Raw genomic sequence first — 20487 nt, 5'->3', positions numbered from 1 at the left:
AATCCCTAGATGCATGCAGCCAGGAGCTGCTCTCAAGCCAGGAGGAAGGTAGCCAGTCACAGCGGCCGGTGCTTGGGGAAGGACAAACACTAGAGGAGGTTCCCAGTAAGTGGCTTTTATTTTGGGAAGGAAGTTATTCGGTGCAGACTCTTGGGGCGAGGAGGGTTAGGGCTGCATGCATGCCTAGATGCGGAATAGGGCATTGATGTGCTCTCTCACATCATGGTAATCGACCTCAGCGATCTCTTCAAAGGTCTCATCCAGAACTTGGGCAATGAGCTTGCACAGGTTTCTCGGGAGAGCCACTGTGTTCCTTGTCCCAGTAAGGCTAACTTGTCTGCACCACTGTGCCGTGAGGGGCGGGGGGACAATTGCTGCCCACAGGCAAGCTGCATATGGGTCAGGGCGGAAGCCGCATTGCAGTAGAAGACCCTCCCTTGCTTCCCAGGTCACCCTCAGCAGAGAGATATCTTCCAGGACGAACTCCTGTGGAAAATGTGGGGACAGTGTTTAGTATAGCGGCCCCCTGCCGCTGTTGGCTCTCCCCAAGGCACAGAAACCCAGAGGACAGTACAGCCGTGAAACAATCAGTCACGCTTGACCCTGTGCTTACTCCTCTCAGCGCTCCATTATGCTTATCAGCCGATCTGTGCTTTGTTGCTGGAGCACCACGCTTTTGTGCCGGCACTCCTCATTCTGCTGGTGGATCCTCCTTTCACTGTCCCGCCACTCCTGCACTTTTCAATTTTCATTACTTGAATGCTGCATTACTTCATGCAACATGTCTTCCTTGCTTCTACGTGGCCTCTTTCTGATTCTTTGGAGTCTTTCGGCCAGTGATAACACGGATGGCTGAGATCTCAAGGTTGCATCTGTAAAGGCAAAATGCAACACTTAACAGAGGCAGCATTGTTCACACCAGACAGAGCAATGATTCCCCCATACTTAAGGGCAAGTACAGTCTACACAATAGCATAATTTGACCATCCCAAAGTGAGCACACATAACCCATGGGAGCTCCAAAATGGTGACTCGATCTAGGTGCTCGTAGCCATGCAGGCGGAGCACTACCGTGCCCAACCCCCCCCTGCAGCCCTTGTCCCAAAATTTTTTCCCTTGTGCCCCCATGTCACCTCCAACCCACTTGCCCCAATATCTGGATTCTTACCACCACCAGCTGCCTCCAACACCCGTAGCTTCACCACCCAGCCCTGAAAACTACAACCTTACCCACTGCACTTAACCCCCATCACCATGCAATACAACCATCCTGAAGTGCAGCACTCATTGCACAGCAGTCCAGACAGGAAGGCTGAGTATGATAACAGGACATACGCAAATCTGTGATTGTACTGTTCCCCACCCCACCCCGTTGCCCTTTCTGTTTCCCAAGCAGTTGTGTTTCTTTTCAGTAAATGAATTTTCTTTTCAATAAATGAATTTTTTTCTTTGAAAACATTCTTTATTATTGCATAAAGTAAAAGATACCTTAGCCCAGGAAAGAAACAGGCACTTCAAGTCAGCGTAGCAAACACAGATTCCTACTAACATTGGAACCACTGCACTTCACTCCCATGCAGGGCATCAGATATTACTGGTGGCTTTCAGCCTCAAATTGCTCCCTCAGTGCATCCCTAATCCTTGCAGCCCCACGCTGGGCCCCTCTAATAGCCCTGCTCTCTGGCTGTTCAAATTCAGCCTCCAGGTATTGAACCTCCGAGTTCCATGCCTCAGTGAATTGTTCACCCTTCCCTTCACAAATGTTATGGAGGGTACAGCACACGGATATAATCGCGGGGATGCTGTCATCGGCCAGGTCCAGCTTCCCATACAGAGAGCACCAGCGGCCCTTTAAACGGTCAAAAGCACACTCCACAGTCATTCTGCACCAGCTCAGCCTTTTGTTGAACCGCTCCTTGCTGCTGTCAAGGCTCCCTGTGTAAGGTTTCATGAGTCACAGCATTAAAGGGTAAGTGGGGTCTCCAAGGATCACAATGGGCATTTCGACTTCCCCTACGGTGATCTTCTGGTCTGGGAAAAAAGTCCCAGCTTGCAGCTTCCTGAACAGGCCAGTGTTCCAAAAGATATGTGCGTCATGCACCTTTCTGGGCCAGCCTGTGTTAATGTCAATGAAACGCCCATGGTGATCCACAACCGCCTGGAGAACCATAGAGAAATACTCCTTCCGATTAACATACTCAGAGACTAGGTGGGCTGGTGCCAGAATTGGAATATGTGTGCCATCTATCGCCCCTCCGCAGTTAGGTAAACACATTTGTGCAAAGCCATCCACAGTGTCATGCATGTTACCCAGAGTCACGGTTCTTCTGAGCAGGATGTGATTAATGGCCCTGCAAACTTGCATCAACATGATTCCAGCAGTCGACTTCCCCACTCCAAACTGGTTAGCGACTGATCGGTAGCTGTCTGGAGTTGCCAGCTTCCAGATTACAATAGCCACCCGCTTCTCCACCATCAGGGACACAATCTTGTGTCTTTGCACCACAGAGTGGGGGCAAGCTCCTCACACAGTCCTGTGAAAGTGGCTTTTCTCATCCGAAAGTTTTGCAGCCACTGCTCGACATCCCAGACTTGCATGACGATGTGATCCCACCACTCAGTGCTTGTTTCCTGAGCCCAAAAGCAGTGTTCCACGGTGGTGAGCATGTCCATGAATGCGACAAGCAAACTCATGTCATATGCGTTACTCGAGTCGATATCATCATCGGAGCCCTCACTGTCACTTTGGATCATAAGGAATAACTCAACTGCCAAACGTGACGTGCTGACGAGACTCGTCAGCATACTCCTCAGCAGTTCGGGCTCCATTCCTGCAGACCTAAAGGGAAGACAGAGCGCGCAGTATAAAAACGTTGAAAGATGGCGCCAGATGTGGATGGAAGCATAGGGATTGCTGGGATGAAAACTGATGCATCACGGGGCATTGGGACAGGACCCAGAATGTCCCGCATTCCCCACCCCCTTCCCACAAGCCACAGCTCCAGAATGGGAAGAGGTGCTCTGTGGGACAGCTGCCCATAATGCACCGTTCCCAGTGCCGCTGCAAGTGCTGCAAATGTGGCCACGCCAGTGCACTTGTTCCTGTCAGTGTGGACAGACTGCAGCGCTTTCCCTACTGTGCTCTCCGAAGGCAGGTTTAACTCAAAGCGCTCTACATCTGCAAGTGTAGCCATGCCCTCAGATGGGTAGCATTTCACACCCACTTTGCATTGTGACAGCCACCATCTTGGCTGACACACTGGGGATCTCTAGAGCTAAAAACAAGAGCTGCCACAGTTTGAGCTAAGGAGCCAGTGCTCTTTAGCGGGGGCTGTAATAGACTCATATTATGTATGGATTGGCACAGACAGGGACCTGTAACCCACACTCACCAGTGGAATATACACTCACTGGCCCTGATTCAACAGAGCATTTAAGCATGTGCTTTACTTTTAAGTAATGGGGCTTAAGCACATGCTTAAGTGCTTTGCCAAATTGGGGCCTCTCTGCACTTGTATAAGCAGCTCCAAATGGTTCAGGCAGGGGATGATCAAACCCCATGTTCCAAGATCTGTAATCCAGGTTTGATCTTTTCCTACATACCGGGCCCTTGTTCAGGTATATTTTGTGGTCTCACAGTATGCGCCTGGGATGTCTGATATTGTACTGCATGGCCCTGAAGAGAACTATGGTGTATCAAGGAAACTAAAGCCACTAACTGACTTGCAAAATTAAATTGTCAGGAGGAAGAAAGATTTAAAGTGTAGAGGAACCCTAATTAAACACTCAGTTATCAGTTAATTATCAGTTAGTTAATAGAATTAGTTATATTCTGATGATAAAAATAAGGGCTGCGTTTGACAGTGGGTTTAATACCTGGCAAGAGAACAAAATACCCAGCCCTGACTGATCACCAGTGCATTGTTTTAGCAATTAATTAATTCCCCCTGAGGCTGAAGGACATATTTGTCAAGGCCCATTGTAAGGAGGTGAGAGGACAGCGTAAGAGTGGGGGAAAGGAAGGATATAAAAAGAAAAACACACTGTAGGAGAGAAAATAAAAAGGGAAGTGTGTACAGCACCGGTGTACAGTGCTGAAACAGTTCAAACAGGAATTAATTCAGGGAAATCCCATGGCCTGTGCGATGCCAGAGGTCAGACTAAATGATCACACTAGTCCTTTCTGGCCATAGAATATATGAATCATGCCCATCCCTTCTCACAGCCATGCAGCAAAATCCTGCAATCCATGTTTCCATGCCCATCAGTGATGCTGCAGTCCCTGTAAGATGACCCGTGAGAACCATGCAAGAAGGTGAATGAAAACCTAATCAGGAGCAATGGGGTAAAACTAAAAAAAGGAAAATATAGGCTGAATATCAGTGAGGTCTATTGGTTGGAGAAACAGTCTCCTATGAGACATGATGAAGCCTCATCCCTGGAATCATTCAGTACTAACCTGGACAGAGCACTTAGGAACATACTGTAGTAGGGAGTGGCCGTGCACCAGGACGGATGGAACGAGCTAGGGAACTAACACGGCTTTGCCATCTCTTGCTTCTAAGACAAGGGGCCACTTCCTTAGCTGTTGTAAATGGTCACCACTCCATTGATCTCAGTGGGGCTCTGACAATTGACACCAATTGAGGATCTTTCTCTGTATGTTTAAGAACAGAAAATTTCTCACCCAATAATTTTATTTCTTCTAGCAGCATCTCCCACAGTTTTGCTGTGTTCGAGCCACTCTTCTCTGCAGCTTCTGGAGGCAGTTTAAAACTGTACCACAGCTTGTGCTGGCTACGTCCTCTTCTTCTGCTTGCCGCCAGTTGAGTTATTCCAAAGCTGTGTGAAACACGCATTGAGAAAATTATTTATAACCATAACATCTATGTCAAAGTCATTACCATGTTGAGAGTTGGCCTGGTGTACATAGATACATAGGCCAAATAAAATGCTGACCCTTGACAGAAAGCCATCAAGGATGGGTAGAATTGTGGGAGATACTGCTAGAAGAAAGGAAAACATCAGCTAAGAAATTTTCCATTCTGTGTCCCACTGTCTCCCACAATTCTGCTATACCTGGGAAGTAGAGAGCAGTGATCAGGAGTACTGAGGGACAAGAAAAGATAAACAAAAGAAGATATAGTTAGGTAAACCCCCTCCTTAAGGATTGTCCAAAAGGCAAGGCTATTACTGGAGCACCTTCCTGACGAAAGAGGTGTCTGTGGAGGACAGAAAGTCCACTTTGTAATGTTTGATATAACCAACAATCATGTGGCTGCTCTGCATATCTCTGCGATGAAGGCCCATGCTCACTTGTTCCATGAGATGGCCCTAGATCTCACAGAGTGTGCCCTGGCTCCTTCTAGAACAGGAGCTCCTAGCACTTTGTAAACCTCAACAATGCATAATCTGACCCACCTAGCGACAGATAGCCTTGAGACTCTGAGCCCTTGGCATTTTGGATTAAAGGAGACAAAAGGGTACATGACCTTGTGGATTCTGTGCACTTGAGGTAGAGTTTCAGTGCTCTTCTAACATCTAAAGTGTGCCACACTTCTGGGATGGATTTGGGCAGAAGGAAAGAAGGACATTTTTCTGTGACGTATGGAAAGGAAAGTTCACCTTGGGAAGAAAGGACTGCAGAGTTCTCAGTGCTACCTTGTCATCATGGAACACACAATAGGGTTCCTGCATAGATAGGACTGCCAACTCTGGAATTCACCTAGCAGGCATGATGCTGACCAGATGCTGACCATGATGCTGACCAGAAAACAGGTTTTCATGGAGAGATTAAATGCTGATATAGAAGTCAGTCTCAAAAGAGCGAGTGGTTAGGGCCTTCAACACCAATGGTAGGTCTCATTTAGGGAAGACTGGTCTGACTGCTGGTCTGGCCAGTCTGACTGCTCTGAGAAATCTGCTGCCCAAGGATCCCGTTAATAGACCACTAATGGTCATAGAATCACAGAAGATTAGGGTTGGAAGAGATCTCAGGAGGTCATCTAGTCCAACCCCCTGCTCAAAGCAGGACCAACCCCAACTAAATCATCCCAGCCAGGACTTTGTGGTGGCCAATACCTGGCATGCTAAGGTGCTGGATTGAAGAGCTTTATCCACATCTTCTTGAAGAAAGTCCAGAATTGCTGGAATTCCAGGATGTCTTGAATTAACACTGCACTTCTGGCACAACAGACTGAACTTGGTCTAGATGGAGGAATGGACTTTTATTGTGGAGACTTTCCTGGACACGAGAGAGGCCTTGTCATAAATATAAAGGGAAGGGTAACCACCTTTCTGTATACAGAGCTATAAAATCCCTCCTGGCCAGACGCAAAACCCTTTCACCTGTAAAGGGCTAAGGTAACCTTGCTGGCACCTGACCCAAAATGACCAATGAGGGGACAAGATACTTTCAAATCTGGAGGGGGCAGGGAACAAAGGGTTCTGTCTGTCTGTGTGACGTTTTTGCCGGAAACAGATCAGGAATGCAGCCTTACAACTCCTGTAAAGTTAGTATGTAATCTAGCTAGAAAATGCGTTAGATTTTCTTTTGTTTAATGGCTTGTAAAATAAGCTGTGCTGGAGGGAATGTATATTCCTGTTTTTGTGTCTTTTTGTAACTTAAGGTACCTAGAGGGATTCTCTATGTTTTGAATCTTATTACCCTGTATTTTCCATCCTGATTTTACAGAGGTGATTCTTTTAACTTTTCTTTAACTAAAATTCTTTTTTTAAGAATCTCTTTGATTTTTCCTTGTTCTTAAGATCCAAGAGTTTGGGTCTGTGTTCACCTGTACCAACTGGTGAGGATTATTATCAAGCCTTCCCCAGGAAAGGGGGTGTAGGGCTTGGGGGGATATTTTGGGGGAAGATGTCTCCAAGTGGTCTCTTTCCCTGTTCTTTGTTTAAAACGCTTGGTGGTGGCAGCATACTGTTCAAGGACAAGGCAAAGTTTGTACCTTGGGGACTTTTTTAACCTAAGCTGGTAAGAATAAGCATAGGGTTCTTTCATGCGGGTCCCCACATCTGTAACCTAGAGTTCAGAGTGGGGAAGGAACCTTGACAGGCCTTTTGCTGGTAATGGTTCCCTTTCAATAACCAGGCTGTCCACTGAAGATGGTCTGGGTCTGGGTGGAGAAAAGGGCCTTGGGAAAGAATGTCTAGTCTGAGTGGCAGCTGTAACAGTGATTCTAGTTTTAGCTCCATCAGATCGAAGGATGAGGGCCTCTTTTGTCTGTACAGAGTTGTATAATGACCTTTGCTTGTTCATGCTTTATCTTTTGGAATACTTTCCTAATGAGAGAGAAGGGTAGGAATGCATATAGCACACATTGCGGCCATCTGTGCAACAGGGCATCTGCTGCCATGGACATGGGATCCGCTTCTCTGGTGAAGTATTTCAGCTGTTTGGTGTTTTTGCAACTTGCAAACAGATCAACTGAGGGGAAACTGAACTTCTTTGAGATCAGATTGAAGACTTTCTGTTTCAGGCACCATTCTGAGTTGTCGACTGTATTTCTGCTTTCTGATTCAGCTCCCCTTTTACGTGTATCGCTATTAGGGAAGGTAGGGTCTTTTCTGCCCATTCCAATATCTCCATTGCTTCTTCATGTGGAGCTACAGTCCTTATTACCCCTTGGCTGTTTATGTATGCAACTGTGGTTGTATTGTCTGACTGGACCAGCACTTTATTGCCCTGTAGGTAGCTCTGGAGTCTCCTGAGAGCCAGCTTGATGGCTCTGAGCTCCAGGAGATGGATACTGTGTTTCCTGTTCTTGGGGCTCCAGAGGTATGCTCCCCAACCTAGCAAGCTGGCATAGGTTGCGAGAAGCAAAGTCCTCAGAAACTGCTCACTATGCTAGAGAGCAGAGTACCTGACTCAGGATCATCACCTGATCTGTCAAGTATTCTGGAGACTGGTGCATCCTTTCAGAAGGAGGCCTGGAGACACTTGATGTGGGGTCTTGCCCATGCAGTGACCCCTGTGCATGACACCAGGTAGCCCAGTAGTTGAAGGCACTGAGCTATGGTTGGCTTGGTGCACGTACGCAGGATGGAGATGAGATACTGGATCCTCCAGAACCTGTTGAGTGAGAGGTAGGTCTTCTCCAGTGAGGTGCCTATGTCCACTCCCAATTGGGTTATCAATGGGATCAAGGAACTTTTCTTGATGTTTATCAGAAAGCCGTAGGCTTGCAGGAGGTCCAGAGTTCGCAATGTGGCATATTGCACCACAGGCTGGGTCGGAACTCTGATTAGAATTTCATCCAGAAAGGGCTATACATCAGTCCCCTGCACCCTAACCCTGGCTATGACCAGCACTGGCATCTTCGTAAAGACCCTTGGGGCTGACGAGAGACCGAATGGGAGATTCGGTACTGATAGTGCTCTGTGCCATAAGCAAATCTCAGAAGCCTGCGAATGGGGTTGTGAATGCATCCCTGAGGTCCACTGAGGTTAGGAGATCCCCCTGATGCGAGATGACACCGCAGAAGGGTCTTCATCTGGAAATTTTGTTTTCTTCATCCACTTGCTGAGCGTTCTGAGATGTAGCATGGCTCTGACTCCTCATGTGTGCTTCTGAACTATGAAGAGGGTAGAGTAGAGCCCTGAGAACTATTCTTCTGAGCTAACTCCTTCTGTCACTCCTGTGTCCAGGAGATGGGAGATTTCATTCCAGATCAGTTCGCACTTAGGGGTATTGGTGCCGTTGGGGAAATGGATGAAGAAGGGGTGGGCTGGAGCAGAGAGTATCCCTGCCTTAATAGCTCTCTTACCCATTTGTCAGTGGTTGATATGAACCATTCTTCTGAGAAACAGGAAATACCATCTCTTAGATTTAGTTCTGGGATGCAGCCTTGAAAGCTTTAATTGAGTGGAAATAAACATGACACATTCATTTGGATTTCGCTTTCTATTTCAAGAAATTAATAGCAGGTTTGCAGTGCAGTCCTACAAAAAAGGAGATTAAACAGAGCCCATTCTTCTCCTTCCTGAAATACTGCTTGTGTTTAATACACTGTGAAGCCTGAGGGTCAGCATTTAGGGCCAGATTTTCTAAACAACTCAGTACGTAACAACTCCCATCTGGGCACGTAAATGACATGACCAGATCTTCCAGTCCCTGGAAAAATCATGGAGCAGGTCCTCAAGGAATCAATTCTGAAGCACTTAGAGGAGAGAAAAGTGATCAGGAACAGTCAGCATGGATTCACCAAGGGCAAGTCATGCCTGACTGATCTAATTGCCCTCTGTGATGATATAACTGGCTCTGTGGATGAGGGGAAAGCACTGGACATGTTATTCCTTGACTTTAGCAAAGCTTTTGACACGGTCTCCCACAGTATTCTTGCCAGCAAGTTAAAGAACTACCTCAAGGGGGATTCCATAGAAGATGAATCTAGACTGTTCTCAGTGGTAGCAGATGACAGAATGAGGAGTAATGGTCTCAACTTGCAGTGGGGTAGGTTTAGGTTGGATATTAGGAAAAACTTTTTCACTAGGAGGGTGGTGAAGCACTGGAATGGGTTACCTGGGGAGGTGGTAGAATCTCCTTCCTTAGAGGCTTTTAAGGTCAGGCTTGACAAAGCCCTGGCTGGGATGATTTAATTGCTTTGAGCAGGGGGTTGGACTAGATGACCTCCTGAGGTCCGTTCCAACCCTGATATTCTATGATTCTATGATTTCTATTCTATGATACCTCTCCTCCCAGTTCAGTGTCATCTGCAAACTTGCTGAGGGTGTAATCCACGCCATCCTACAGATCATTAATGAAGATATTGAACAAAACCGGCCCCAGGACCGACCCTTGGGGCACTCCGCTTGATACCGGCTGCCAACTAGACATGGAGCCATTGATCACTACCCGTTGAGCCCAACGATCTGGCCAGCTTTCTATCCACCTTGTAGTCCATTCATCCAGCCCATACTTCTTTAACTTGCTGGCAACAATACTGTGGGAGACCGTGTCAAAAGCTTTGCTAAAGTCAAGGAACAACACGTCCAACGAGTCAAGGTAGATATGCTGGAGAGTAGGGATAGGATACAGAGGGACCTAGACAAATTAGAGGATTGGGCCAAAAGAAATCTGATGAGGTTCAACAAGGACAAGTGCAGAGTCCTGCACTTAGGACGGAAGAATCCCATGCACCGCTACAGACTAGGGACCGAATGGCTAGGCAGCAGTTCTGCAGAAAAGGACCTAGGGGTTACAGTGGACGAGAAGCTGGATATGAGTCAACAGTCTGCCCTTGTTGCCAAGAAGGCTAATGGCATTTTGGGCTGTATAGGTAGGGGCATTGCCAGCAGATCGAGGGACGTGATCATTCCCCTCTATTCAACATTGGTGAGGCCTCATCTGGAGTACTGTGTCCAGTTTTGGGCCCCACACTACAAGGACGTGAAAAAATTGGAAAGCGTCCAGTGGTGGGCAACAAAATTGATTAGGGGACTGGAACACATGACTTATGAGGAGAGGCTGAGGGAACTGGGATCGTTTAGTCTGCAGAAGAGAAGAATGAGGGGGGATTTGATAGCTGCTTTCAACTACCTGAAAGGGGGTTCCAAAGAGGATGGATCTAGACTGTTCTCAGTGGTAGCTGATGACAGAACAAGGAGGAATGGTCTCAAGTTGCAGTCGGAGAGGTTTAGGTTGGATATTAGGAAAACCTTTTTCGCTAGGAGGGTGGTGAAGCACTGGAATGTGTTATCTAGGGAGGTGGTGGAATTTCCTTCCTTAAAAGGTTTTTAAGGTCAGGCTTGACAAAGCCCTGGCTGGGATGATTTAGTTGGGGTTGGTCCTGCTTTGAGCAGGGGGTTGGACTAGATGATCTCCTGAGGTCCCTTCCAACCCTGATATTCTGTGAATCTATGAAAAGGGCCCAGGCACCCAGCAGCTTCCATTGAGAACAGTCTGGCCACTTTGTTTACTGCCTATGTGGGAGCTGAGCTCATTTGGAAAGCTAGCCGTCCCTGCCCTCCCCCCATTCCCTGTTCTTACACGCATTGGCCTGTGTTCCCTCCCCCCACACCTTTCTCTTTCCCATTCACTCATGCATGCACACACATTTGCTAGCTTCTGCCTAAACAAAGGGCCAGCACTGTGGGGGAAGGTAGCAGTTGGAAGTTTGCTGGTGGGGTAATTTACCAGACCATTTCTTTGTTACACTTTGGTTGAGATACTCGTTGTGTAATGTCTTGATGGCCTAGCATGGGTTAGTGACTGCATCCTCACTAGAGACCTGTGATGTAGGGAAATATCATCCCCATGTTAGAGATGTCGAAAGTGAAGCACAGAGCAAGGTAGTGATTTGCCTCAGGTCACACAGGAAGTGTGCAGCAGAGCTGAGAACATGCATAGCCTGCTAAGAGCATGCGCAGGGGATATTTTGCATCCATTGAACCCCTCTGCCCCCCTGCTAGCTCCCAGTCTCCCAGCCCCAGACTCTTTTCCCATCCAGTCCAAGTCTCCCCCCGCCCAACACTGAGGCCCAGTTTTCCTTTCCCCCTCCCCATAAGCCCCACCTTCACCACCAAAGGTTCTGTCACAATCTCCTTCCCCCACCCCCAATCACCTGCCCTGTAACCCTGGGTGCCTTAAAATGTTCTGGTGCTGTAGCTCCCTTGTCTGTACACTCCCAGCCAGCATCTCAGCATGCACTGAGTGTCTGTGTGATAAGCAACCCTGGACCAGCAATTCTGACTCCAGTGGCCTGCTTGTTACATCCCTGCCACACTCTGATCTCCACCAGCCTTGGTTACACCTGGCAAGGTGATTCCAGCACCCCCAGTCCCAAATTTTCCCCAAACCATGTACTCTGCAATGTCCAGCCCTCTCCTGGACAAGTCAGAGGAATAATAAGGTTCATTTGCTCCTCTAAAGAGACAAACTCCACAGCTTGCCACATTAACTGGAGTTAACTATCACTTCAGTTAAAACACAGTACTGGCTTGGTTCAGATTAAAAGTAAAGCAAATTTATTAACAAAAGGAGGTGGAATTTTAAGTGAGTTCAGGTACAAGGGATAGCGTTAGAAATGGTGACAAGCAAATTAAAGTGAAAACACTTTCTAGAGGCAAAGATTTAACAAAACTAGTCTTGGTTCAAGGTAAGATTCTTACCACAGCAAGATGGCTGACCACCCCTTGGTCAGGATCTCCCACAAAGTCCAAAGTGTTCAGTTCCTTCGTATTTTTAGGTGAAAGGTCCCTCTAGGGTTGCAAGGCGTCCAGTTTTCAACCGGAACACCCAGTCAAAAAGGAACCCTGGCGGCTCCAGTCAGCACCGCCGACAGGACCGTTAAAAGTCCTGTCGGCAGTATTGCGGATCTAAGGCAGGCTAGTCCCTACCTGTCTAGTCACCATGCTGCACCTGGAAGCAGACAGCAGGTTCAGCTCCTAGGCAGGGGAGCCATGGGCTCTGCGTGCTGCCCCCATCCTGAGCACCTGCTCCGCACTCCCACTGGCCAGGAACCATAGCCAATGGGAGCTGGGGGGGCAGTGCCTGCAGGCTAAAGCAGTGCACAGAGCCTCCTGGCTCCCCACCCTTCCCCCCCACCTAAGAGCCGGACCTGCTGGCTGCTTCCAGGGCGCAGCGTGGCGCCAGGACAGGCAGGAAGCCTGCCTTAGCCCTGCTGCACCGTTGACTGGGAGCCACCCGAGGTAAGTCCACGCCCAATCCCCTGCCCCAGCCTGAGCACCCCCAAAACCCAGATATCCCAAACCCCTCATCCCTAGCCCCAGACCAAAGCCTGCACCCCCAGCCCAGAGCCCTCACCCCCTCCTGCACCCCAACTCCCTGCCTCAACCCGCAGCCCCCTCCCACATTCCGAATCCCTCAGCCCCACCCCCAGTCTGGACCCCGCCTCCTACACCCCAACCCCCCAGCCCCACTCCAGAGCCCGCACCCCCAGCCAGAGCTCTCACCCCCTCACGCACCCCAACTCCCTGCCCCTGCCTGGAGCCCCCTCCCATATCTTGAACCCCTCATTTCTGGCCCCACCCTGGAGCCTGCACCCCCAGTTAGAACCCTCCCCCCCTCCTGCATCTCAACGCCCTGCTCCAGTCCAGTGAAAGTGAGTGAGAGTGGGGGAGCATGACCCACCAAGGGAGGGGGAATATAGTGAGTGGGGGGGGCAGGGCCTCAGGGAAGGGGTGGGGCTAGGGTGTTCAGTTTTGTGTGGTTAGAAAGTTGGCTACCCTAATACCCCCTACAGTAAAGTTCTTTCAAGCTGTAAGGAAGGAGATTCCCTGGTGTTTGCTAAAATCCAGATTTATTTGTTCCTGCAGTCTCCTCCCCCTGCTATGATGCTCAGTGGTTATCTCCTCCCCTTGTTAGCTTGACGGTTTTGTTTCCTCTTATGTAAATGGATTCCCATGATACCTTGGAAGTACCTTCAAGATGGCTGAACCACATTCCATTGTCTAGGGTGGGGTGATTTCAGCCCTGCCTGGCAGACACACTTTAAGAACGTAATTCCCAATACGTTTGTAATTTTGAATTTGTCCTCCATACCTACACTTCGCAATAATATTAATGATTAGTATGTTACTAGATTTCTATTGGTATCTTACATGATACCTTTTAGACACCAGTTATGACATTAATGAGTTGGGGTACACTGAACTGGTCAGACCAGCTGAAACTCCCTATCAGGGAGCCCCTTGCTCTCTTGCATTGGGATGCTGCTCGGATCACACACACACACAATCCAGCTCTTGTCCCTTCAGCATTCAAATCAGGCAGCTTCCTCCTCCTCACTGCCTGGGCACCAGTGGAGGGGTCACTGAGAGCACTGGAGACTCAGGCTTGGAACCCAGCAGAGCCCAGAACAGCTGGAAGCTGCAATTGCAGAGAAAGTCCTTCTTAGCCCCCTGTGTCCCCAGGCTGGAGCATGCTCAGTGTGGACAGAATCTAAGAAGGTTTTAGATGATAAACTCTAGCAAGTCTCTACTGAGCATGTGAAAATTGTAATTTTTCCAAGGCTTATGACTTGGCCAAATTTTGCAGATTTTCATGGGAGTGGCAAAAGGCACATACCTGACACAAAGGCCACTCCCCTGCCAAATTTCAAGCCCCTGTTTCAAAGCAATAAGGTGTTAGAGCCTCTCAATGAAAATGTCACCCAAATTTTTTAATGCGGGTAAAACAACATATTTTCCCCTATTTTGGTTCTTAGAAGCAGCTTAACCATTTTGGCTGAAATTTTCCAAACTAATTCAGCCTGAGGCAGACATCCAGTCTGGAAAATTTCAGCCCAAACAGTTCAAATTTGGCAAAGTCATAAGCAACTGAAAACAGAGTCTTATAATGGGAAGTGTTGGGCAACCTTAATTGGGTGGAGCTACCAAACCTGTCTATAATAGTATTAGAGAGTCCCTGGCACTAAAAAACTATTGACTGTAACTGGGTACAAACAAGAAGCAGGGAACCAGACATCAAGTTGGAGTCACCTGTTTTAAAGGATTTCTCTCTTTTCAGGGCCTTCCATTGTGACTCCCCCTAAGGAAATCTGGAATGTCACTGGAGCAAAGATTTACCTGAGTTGTGAAGTCATGGGCATTCCAACCCCAGTGCTCACTTGGAATAAGGTCAGTGGAACAGGATCTGTTTTTCAAGAGTAGCATGGATTATGCCATGTTTATTTACTATAGTACCATATTCTTCACCTCTTGGGGGAGATGGCAGAGGAGCAGAGAGAATTAGTCCATAATAAAGAAAGGCATTTTATAGCAAGCTCCGCATTGTTTTTAAAGTGGCAAGAAAGAAGGGCAGTCCCATTTGTGCAAGGATTAGAAAAATACCAAATGTGTTACCAAATCCAGCACCACCTATGAACTGTAGCCCTTTCCAAAGGGTAGTTACGACTGTTAGACAGCAACTGCAAGATAAAGGCTACAGCAAACCCACCAGCAGAAGAGCATGTTTCCAGTGAGTTTCTCCAGTCAATGCAAAAAGATAAAAAAAAAAAAAAAAGAAAGAAAATCTTTATTTCCCATTTCCACTCCCCAATCTGGATTTGTTTAATTCCCCCCTCTGCTCCCAAAAAATATTTTTCTTTTGTACTTTTGTTTATGCTGATAAGAGAAACACAATTATGCTTTGCCATATTAAAGACTGGTGTGAAGAGTAGCTAAAGAATGTTTCCCAATGATAATAAGCTCATACATGCCTGTGGCTTTGAAAACACTGGCCTTGTATGCCCAGGTCAGAGTCATAGTAATCCTGTAGTGTTTTTGTTTTCTTATGTTAGCCTTGAAGTGATGCTGCTCCTGGGGTGTATGGTTTGATAGTGCTGGTGGCCTGGGTTTGTTTTTTACCCTTAGTTAATAGCAAGGAGGATGCACCTTCAGCTTCAGAAACTGCATCAGAATTTGGCACTGGGACCTCATAGGAGCCTGAAACCCAAAGCCGGGCAGGTTCCATACATTCACTTGTGCTCCTCCCGCTTTGCTGCCTCTTTGGAAGAGATGGGATAGAGAGAAGCCTTTGATTTGGTGTTAAATTTCAAACAGTGTGCAGGTTAAATAAAAAAAAGTGCCAGTGTGCAGACTCCATCACTTCTCTAGTCTTCTCGAACCCACAGGCTCTTGGGACCTCTGCTGGTTTATAGCCCTTTACAATCAATTTCAAATAATGTATATTTAAAATATTCTGAGGAAAACTGTTCAAATAGTGACCCACCTAAATAATAGGGCCAACTACAGCACTTCCTGGTGACAAAGGAGACCTTGTTGTTTGCAAGTGAAATCAGCTGTGGCGCGCGTCGCCAGAGAGGTCTTCAGTGGACTTTTAAAGCTCCGCAAGTAGCTGGGTGCTCCAGAGTCACCAGGTAAAGTCCAGCACAGAGAAATAGCAGCCTCCTCTCACGGGCCACTAAACATGCCACGCACCAGCACTTTCAGGAACTTACTGGAGCACTGCACTGGAGGGGGGCGCAGGAAGGGCAGAATTAAGCTGCTGTTTTCTGTAAACAAAATAATCATGGAAAGGAATCGTATGTACCAAATGAACTGTAGAACATTGTATGGTGCATTGCTCGGTGCAGCTTGTTCACACCATTAGCTTCATTGCTGATTAACGAGGCAGATCTTTTGTTATCTCCTCCCCCTGCACCAAAAAAGCTGAAAAAACACAAATTACACATTAACAAAGAGCTGTGGTTTTCTGCTTCCAGGCAGCATAGTGTGGAAGGGGGAGGGGTAGCTCAGTGGTTTGAGCATTGGCCTGCTAAACCCAGGCTTGTGAGTTCAGTCCTTGAGGGGGCCATTTAGGGATCTGAGGCAAAAAAAAAATTGGGGATTAGTCCCCCTTTGAGCAGGGGGTTGGACTAGATGACCTCCTGAGGTCCCTTCCAACGCCTGATATTCTATGATTATATGACTGGTGTCTAGAAGCTTCACAGTAACAAGCCTTTTTTGCCACTCTTGCCCATGGCCATCTAGAAAACATTGGTTTTAGGACAGTGGATGCTCAGGTTGCTGCCTTTGGTTTACTTTGTGCACCATTCTCCTTTGGAAAGTCACGTGCCATGGACCCTGCCCTGGTAACAGCATGTGCAGTGCTAGTTTCCCACTGCTCCAGAGCCCAAAGGCCAATTTTTTTCAAAAGGGCTCAACACCCAGCAGCTTCCACTGAGAATAGAGAATCCAGCCCCACACTCCAAACTGTCACGAAGGACAGTGGGAGCTGCTGGGTGCTGAACACTTTGAAACTATGGCCCTTTGGACTGTAGGTGCTACTGAAAAACAGACAGCAGCCGCCATGGAACAACCTTTTCCCATTTTTATACCATACTTGCACCATTTCAGGCATTTAGGATAGGATCTTCCGAAATGCTAGGCAGTGGCCTAACTCTGCTCCCATTGCAGTCTGGGGACTTTTTACTACTGCCTTCAGTGGGAACAGAGTTAGGGACAATGCTGAGTGCTAGAAAATTGCCTAAGCTAGAAAGTTGTACAGCGTTAACTACTATAGACTCCCCCACTGGTAGGGCTGCTGTTATACTGGTATAGAGGTGCTTTAACAGGTATAGCCATGCATCCACACTATGCCTTTTACTGGTACAACTATAATGGTAAGAAATCACACCCTTACTCAAACTAGTTACCAGTAAAACTTTCACATGCAGTCTGCAGGCCAGAGTCTGTCTTAGGCCTGCATACCGATTTTGTACCAGTATAACTGTCAGTTAGAGGTATGATTTTTTTGTTTTATCAGTGTTATAACAGTACAAACTTCCCCACCAGGATGCAGATACTAGTGTAATTCATTCTCTTTCCCTATAGGAATAGTCATAGTGGTAGGAACATCTTTAAATCAGTATAACCACACCAACTGTATGGGCCTAGTTAAACCCAGACAGCTTTTGTGTGTAGACAAAGCTTTAGGGGTTTTGGGCCTTAGGTAGTGCAGGTATTTATGATGGCAATCTTGTCAAACTACTGACAACTTGACTCTTAATATTTCTGCTCAGATAATAAGGGGACAATATGGTGTCCAAAGGCTGGAGCTCCTGCCTGGAGACCGTGACAACTTAGCTATCCAGACCCGTGGTGGTCCTGAGAAACATGAAGTGACTGGCTGGGTATTGGTAAGTACTTGTGCCCTTTCACATACTATCAGCAAGATCCAAGTTTCTGTGCATAGTACTGGGAAATTACAATCGAGTAGGTGCAGTGTTTTTCTTGGTGTTGAAAACAGAGTTCATGTGAATTTGAAGTTAAAAAGCAGTGACATGTATGACAAGGAGTAAGATGAAATGCATTCAGTTGGCCCAGTTCTTTGCTTCCTTTATCTTTTGTAATTATTTACACCCCTGCAAAATGTGTGTGAAAATAATGAGAAGGAAGAGCAGGATGTTTAAAAGCTCTCAGGAATAGGACCAGACTGAAATAACAGACCACCTTTCCTTCTGCACTGTCTGTAAAATACTGCAATCAACGGGTGCAGCACAGTAGGCCGCTAGGACAGGGATTGCTAGCACTGGAGTCCAGGTATCTTCAGTGAAGGTCACATGGGAGTGGAACTCTCCACAGGAGATCAGAGCAGTCCTGTCCTACCTTTTGTAGAGCATAGTGCAAGACTGAGCGCTACCCTAGACACTCCCTCTCCACAGAGTCACTCTCATAACGTCATATGAGCCCCACAAACCCAAGCTAGGAGCAGCCTGGCCTTTCTAAAGCACTGTTTATATTTTGGAGTACTTGTGGCACCTTAGAGACTAACCAATTTATTTGAGCATAAGCTTTCGTGAGCTGCAGCTCACTTCATCGGATGAAGTGAGCTGTAGCTCACGAAAGCTTATACTCAAATAGTCTCCAAGGTGCCACAAGTACTCCTTTTCTTTTTGTGAAAACAGACTAACATGGCTGCTACTCTGAAACCTGTTTATATTTTGTACCTGTCTTGCTGGGGCACTCTTTCCAATCAAGTCTGTACAGCTCAAGAGACTCTGTTCCCCATAGCTACAAGCTTGGCCAGATGAGATGCCCTCCTCAAAGAACTCTGAACTGCTAAGTATAAGTTTACTTAAAGAGGAAAGGGGCAGAGACCTTTACCTCCACTTGATTCCATGTCCTACAGCTCAGACTGATGATTGCTATGCGAAGATGACAGGACTGGTCTGTCCTGGAGTTCACAGAAAACCTTTGCTCTTAGCATCTCTAACCTGTGTCCTCAAGGAATGTGAAAGCTCAGGAATCTGCATCCCAGACATTTAAATCTTAAAGTTAAAAGGTTATTTTAAAAAAAAAGTTCTCAGAGAGGGAGTTACTTGAGTGACAACTGGAGCAGCATCCTAGGGCCTGAGCTGTAATGCATGGAAGTGGATTGGACAGGGGAAAGAGCAGCAGCAGGGAAGTCAGCAGAGAGGATGGCACAATAGGTCAGGCATGACAGATTTGCTTTGGCAAGAACAGACCACACTGCAATCTCTTCAGCTGCCCAATGAGGTGGTGGCTGGGGAATGGAACTCAACAGCGTTAGCTTACGCTGTACACCAAAACAGAGGTGGAAGCTTTGGAGAAGGGCAAATACACTACTGAGTCAACCAAACTATGATGAGGAGAGGAGCATTAGGACTACTGCTTTTTCCTGTCTCCCTCTCAGTGACAACAGGAAGTTCTAAAACATCACAGACACACACCTAAGCAAACATAAAAAAGGTTTGAAGTCTGGCTAAAGCAAATCCTGATGTGTAAGACAGAGTGAAACCCGGAGTGGATTGACTCGCTGAGCTCCAGGACAGGTACCAGAGCGCTTGCCGTACTGTGCCACCTATCTGATTTGGGAACTAGGGCAAACCACTACTGACCAAGTCAGGCTGACTGAAGCCACTGATGGCCCTTTGGCTCAGCTGAAAGAAGTCAGGATTGAGTTTTGTGCTTTCTTTGTTAATAGGGAATAAATTCTCATTATTTTTAGAAGTTCAGTTTATGATGCAATTTTTTTAAACAAACTATTGCACATTCAGAACGTGAGCATTTTCCATACTACTGGCCAAGGAAATATTCTGGACATGTGCAGCCTCCGAGTGTTAATTCCCACTCCATCAGTTACCCGTAGTGAGTCTGTTACTAGTGCTATTGTTTACTGTTGTTATACAACCCAACAATAAGGCAAAGTAACTTGAGACCAAATCCTCTGTAGTAAACAAGGCTACATGCTGCTTGTTTTTGTAGATATCTCCTTTGAGTAAAGAGGATGCTGGAGAGTATGAGTGTCATGCATCAAACTCCAAAGGAGAGGCTACAGCCTCTGCACGAATTACTGTCAATGCCTTACATGAAAATACCCATATCTAAAGGTAGGTAATATGTGCAGAGTTTTAACACAGTTATATATGTGCAAAGATTTTTTTTTTTAAATGGGTTTTACACCCTTTGGTTGTTTAGGATATAAGAGAACAACCTGAAAAGTTGCATTTAAAACTGTTAGCTGTAGATTGCAGATATTTCTAACGTCAAACCCAGTCTTTTCTATTTTGGTGAAGCACTTCACGGAGGCCTCCAGCGTAAGAGCTCACAAATAACCGAGACTTGGGTTGCTGCATATTTAATAAAGACATGCTTTTTCCCAAATATGTGTTAGGTAAAGGAGGTTAACTAGGTAAAAGTTAAAACATTGGACTAAAAATCCCTTCTGTTCCAAATAGCTCAGCTTTCAAGCTATGATGGTGATTTCACTGGTTCTCCAGACACCATGTTATCTGAAAAAAGAAAAGGAGGACTTGTGGCACCTTAGAGACTAACAAATTTATTAGAGCATAAGCTTTCGTGAGCTACCGCTCACTTCATCGGATGCATGCAGTGGAAAAGAATTTCAAGTAGTATAAAAGGCTTTAAAAACACTTCCAAAAACTGCAGGACTATTTTGCCAATACATGTAGTCCTAATTGCCTTGCTCTTCCTCCATCCTAGCAACCTTTACATACACTAACCTATAAATGTGTGTGATAATCCATTCATGGAGGTTCTAGATTGCTG

At 46.7% G+C, this 20487-nt stretch overlaps 1 protein-coding gene and 1 long non-coding RNA gene across 2 annotated transcripts in view; one reads left to right on the top strand and one right to left on the bottom strand.

The window, feature by feature from the left end:
- IGFBP7 (insulin like growth factor binding protein 7) overlaps nt 1-20487 on the top strand; it is a 73531-nt gene that overhangs the window by 51605 nt on the left and 1439 nt on the right. Inside the window, exons 2-4 of the mRNA XM_073340197.2 lie at nt 14483-14592; nt 17478-17594; nt 19684-19808. Coding sequence (XP_073196298.2) covers nt 14483-14592; nt 17478-17594; nt 19684-19806 — 350 coding nt within the window. The 3' untranslated portion in view covers nt 19807-19808. The remainder of the gene's footprint in view (nt 1-14482; nt 14593-17477; nt 17595-19683; nt 19809-20487) is intronic.
- Nucleotides 119-18219, bottom strand: LOC140910078 (uncharacterized). The gene is made up of 4 exons (XR_012158417.2): nt 16007-18219; nt 4688-4842; nt 1489-2839; nt 119-872 (listed from the first exon to the last, which is right to left on the bottom strand). It is a non-coding gene; the product is annotated as an uncharacterized LOC140910078 (long non-coding RNA).

The sequence above is a fragment of the Lepidochelys kempii genome, chromosome 4 (assembly GCF_965140285.1).
Source record: "Lepidochelys kempii isolate rLepKem1 chromosome 4, rLepKem1.hap1, whole genome shotgun sequence".
Lineage (NCBI taxonomy): Eukaryota > Metazoa > Chordata > Testudines > Cheloniidae > Lepidochelys > Lepidochelys kempii.
Note: the sequence above shows the minus strand (reverse complement) of the source record. Positions and strands in the feature narration are given on the sequence as shown.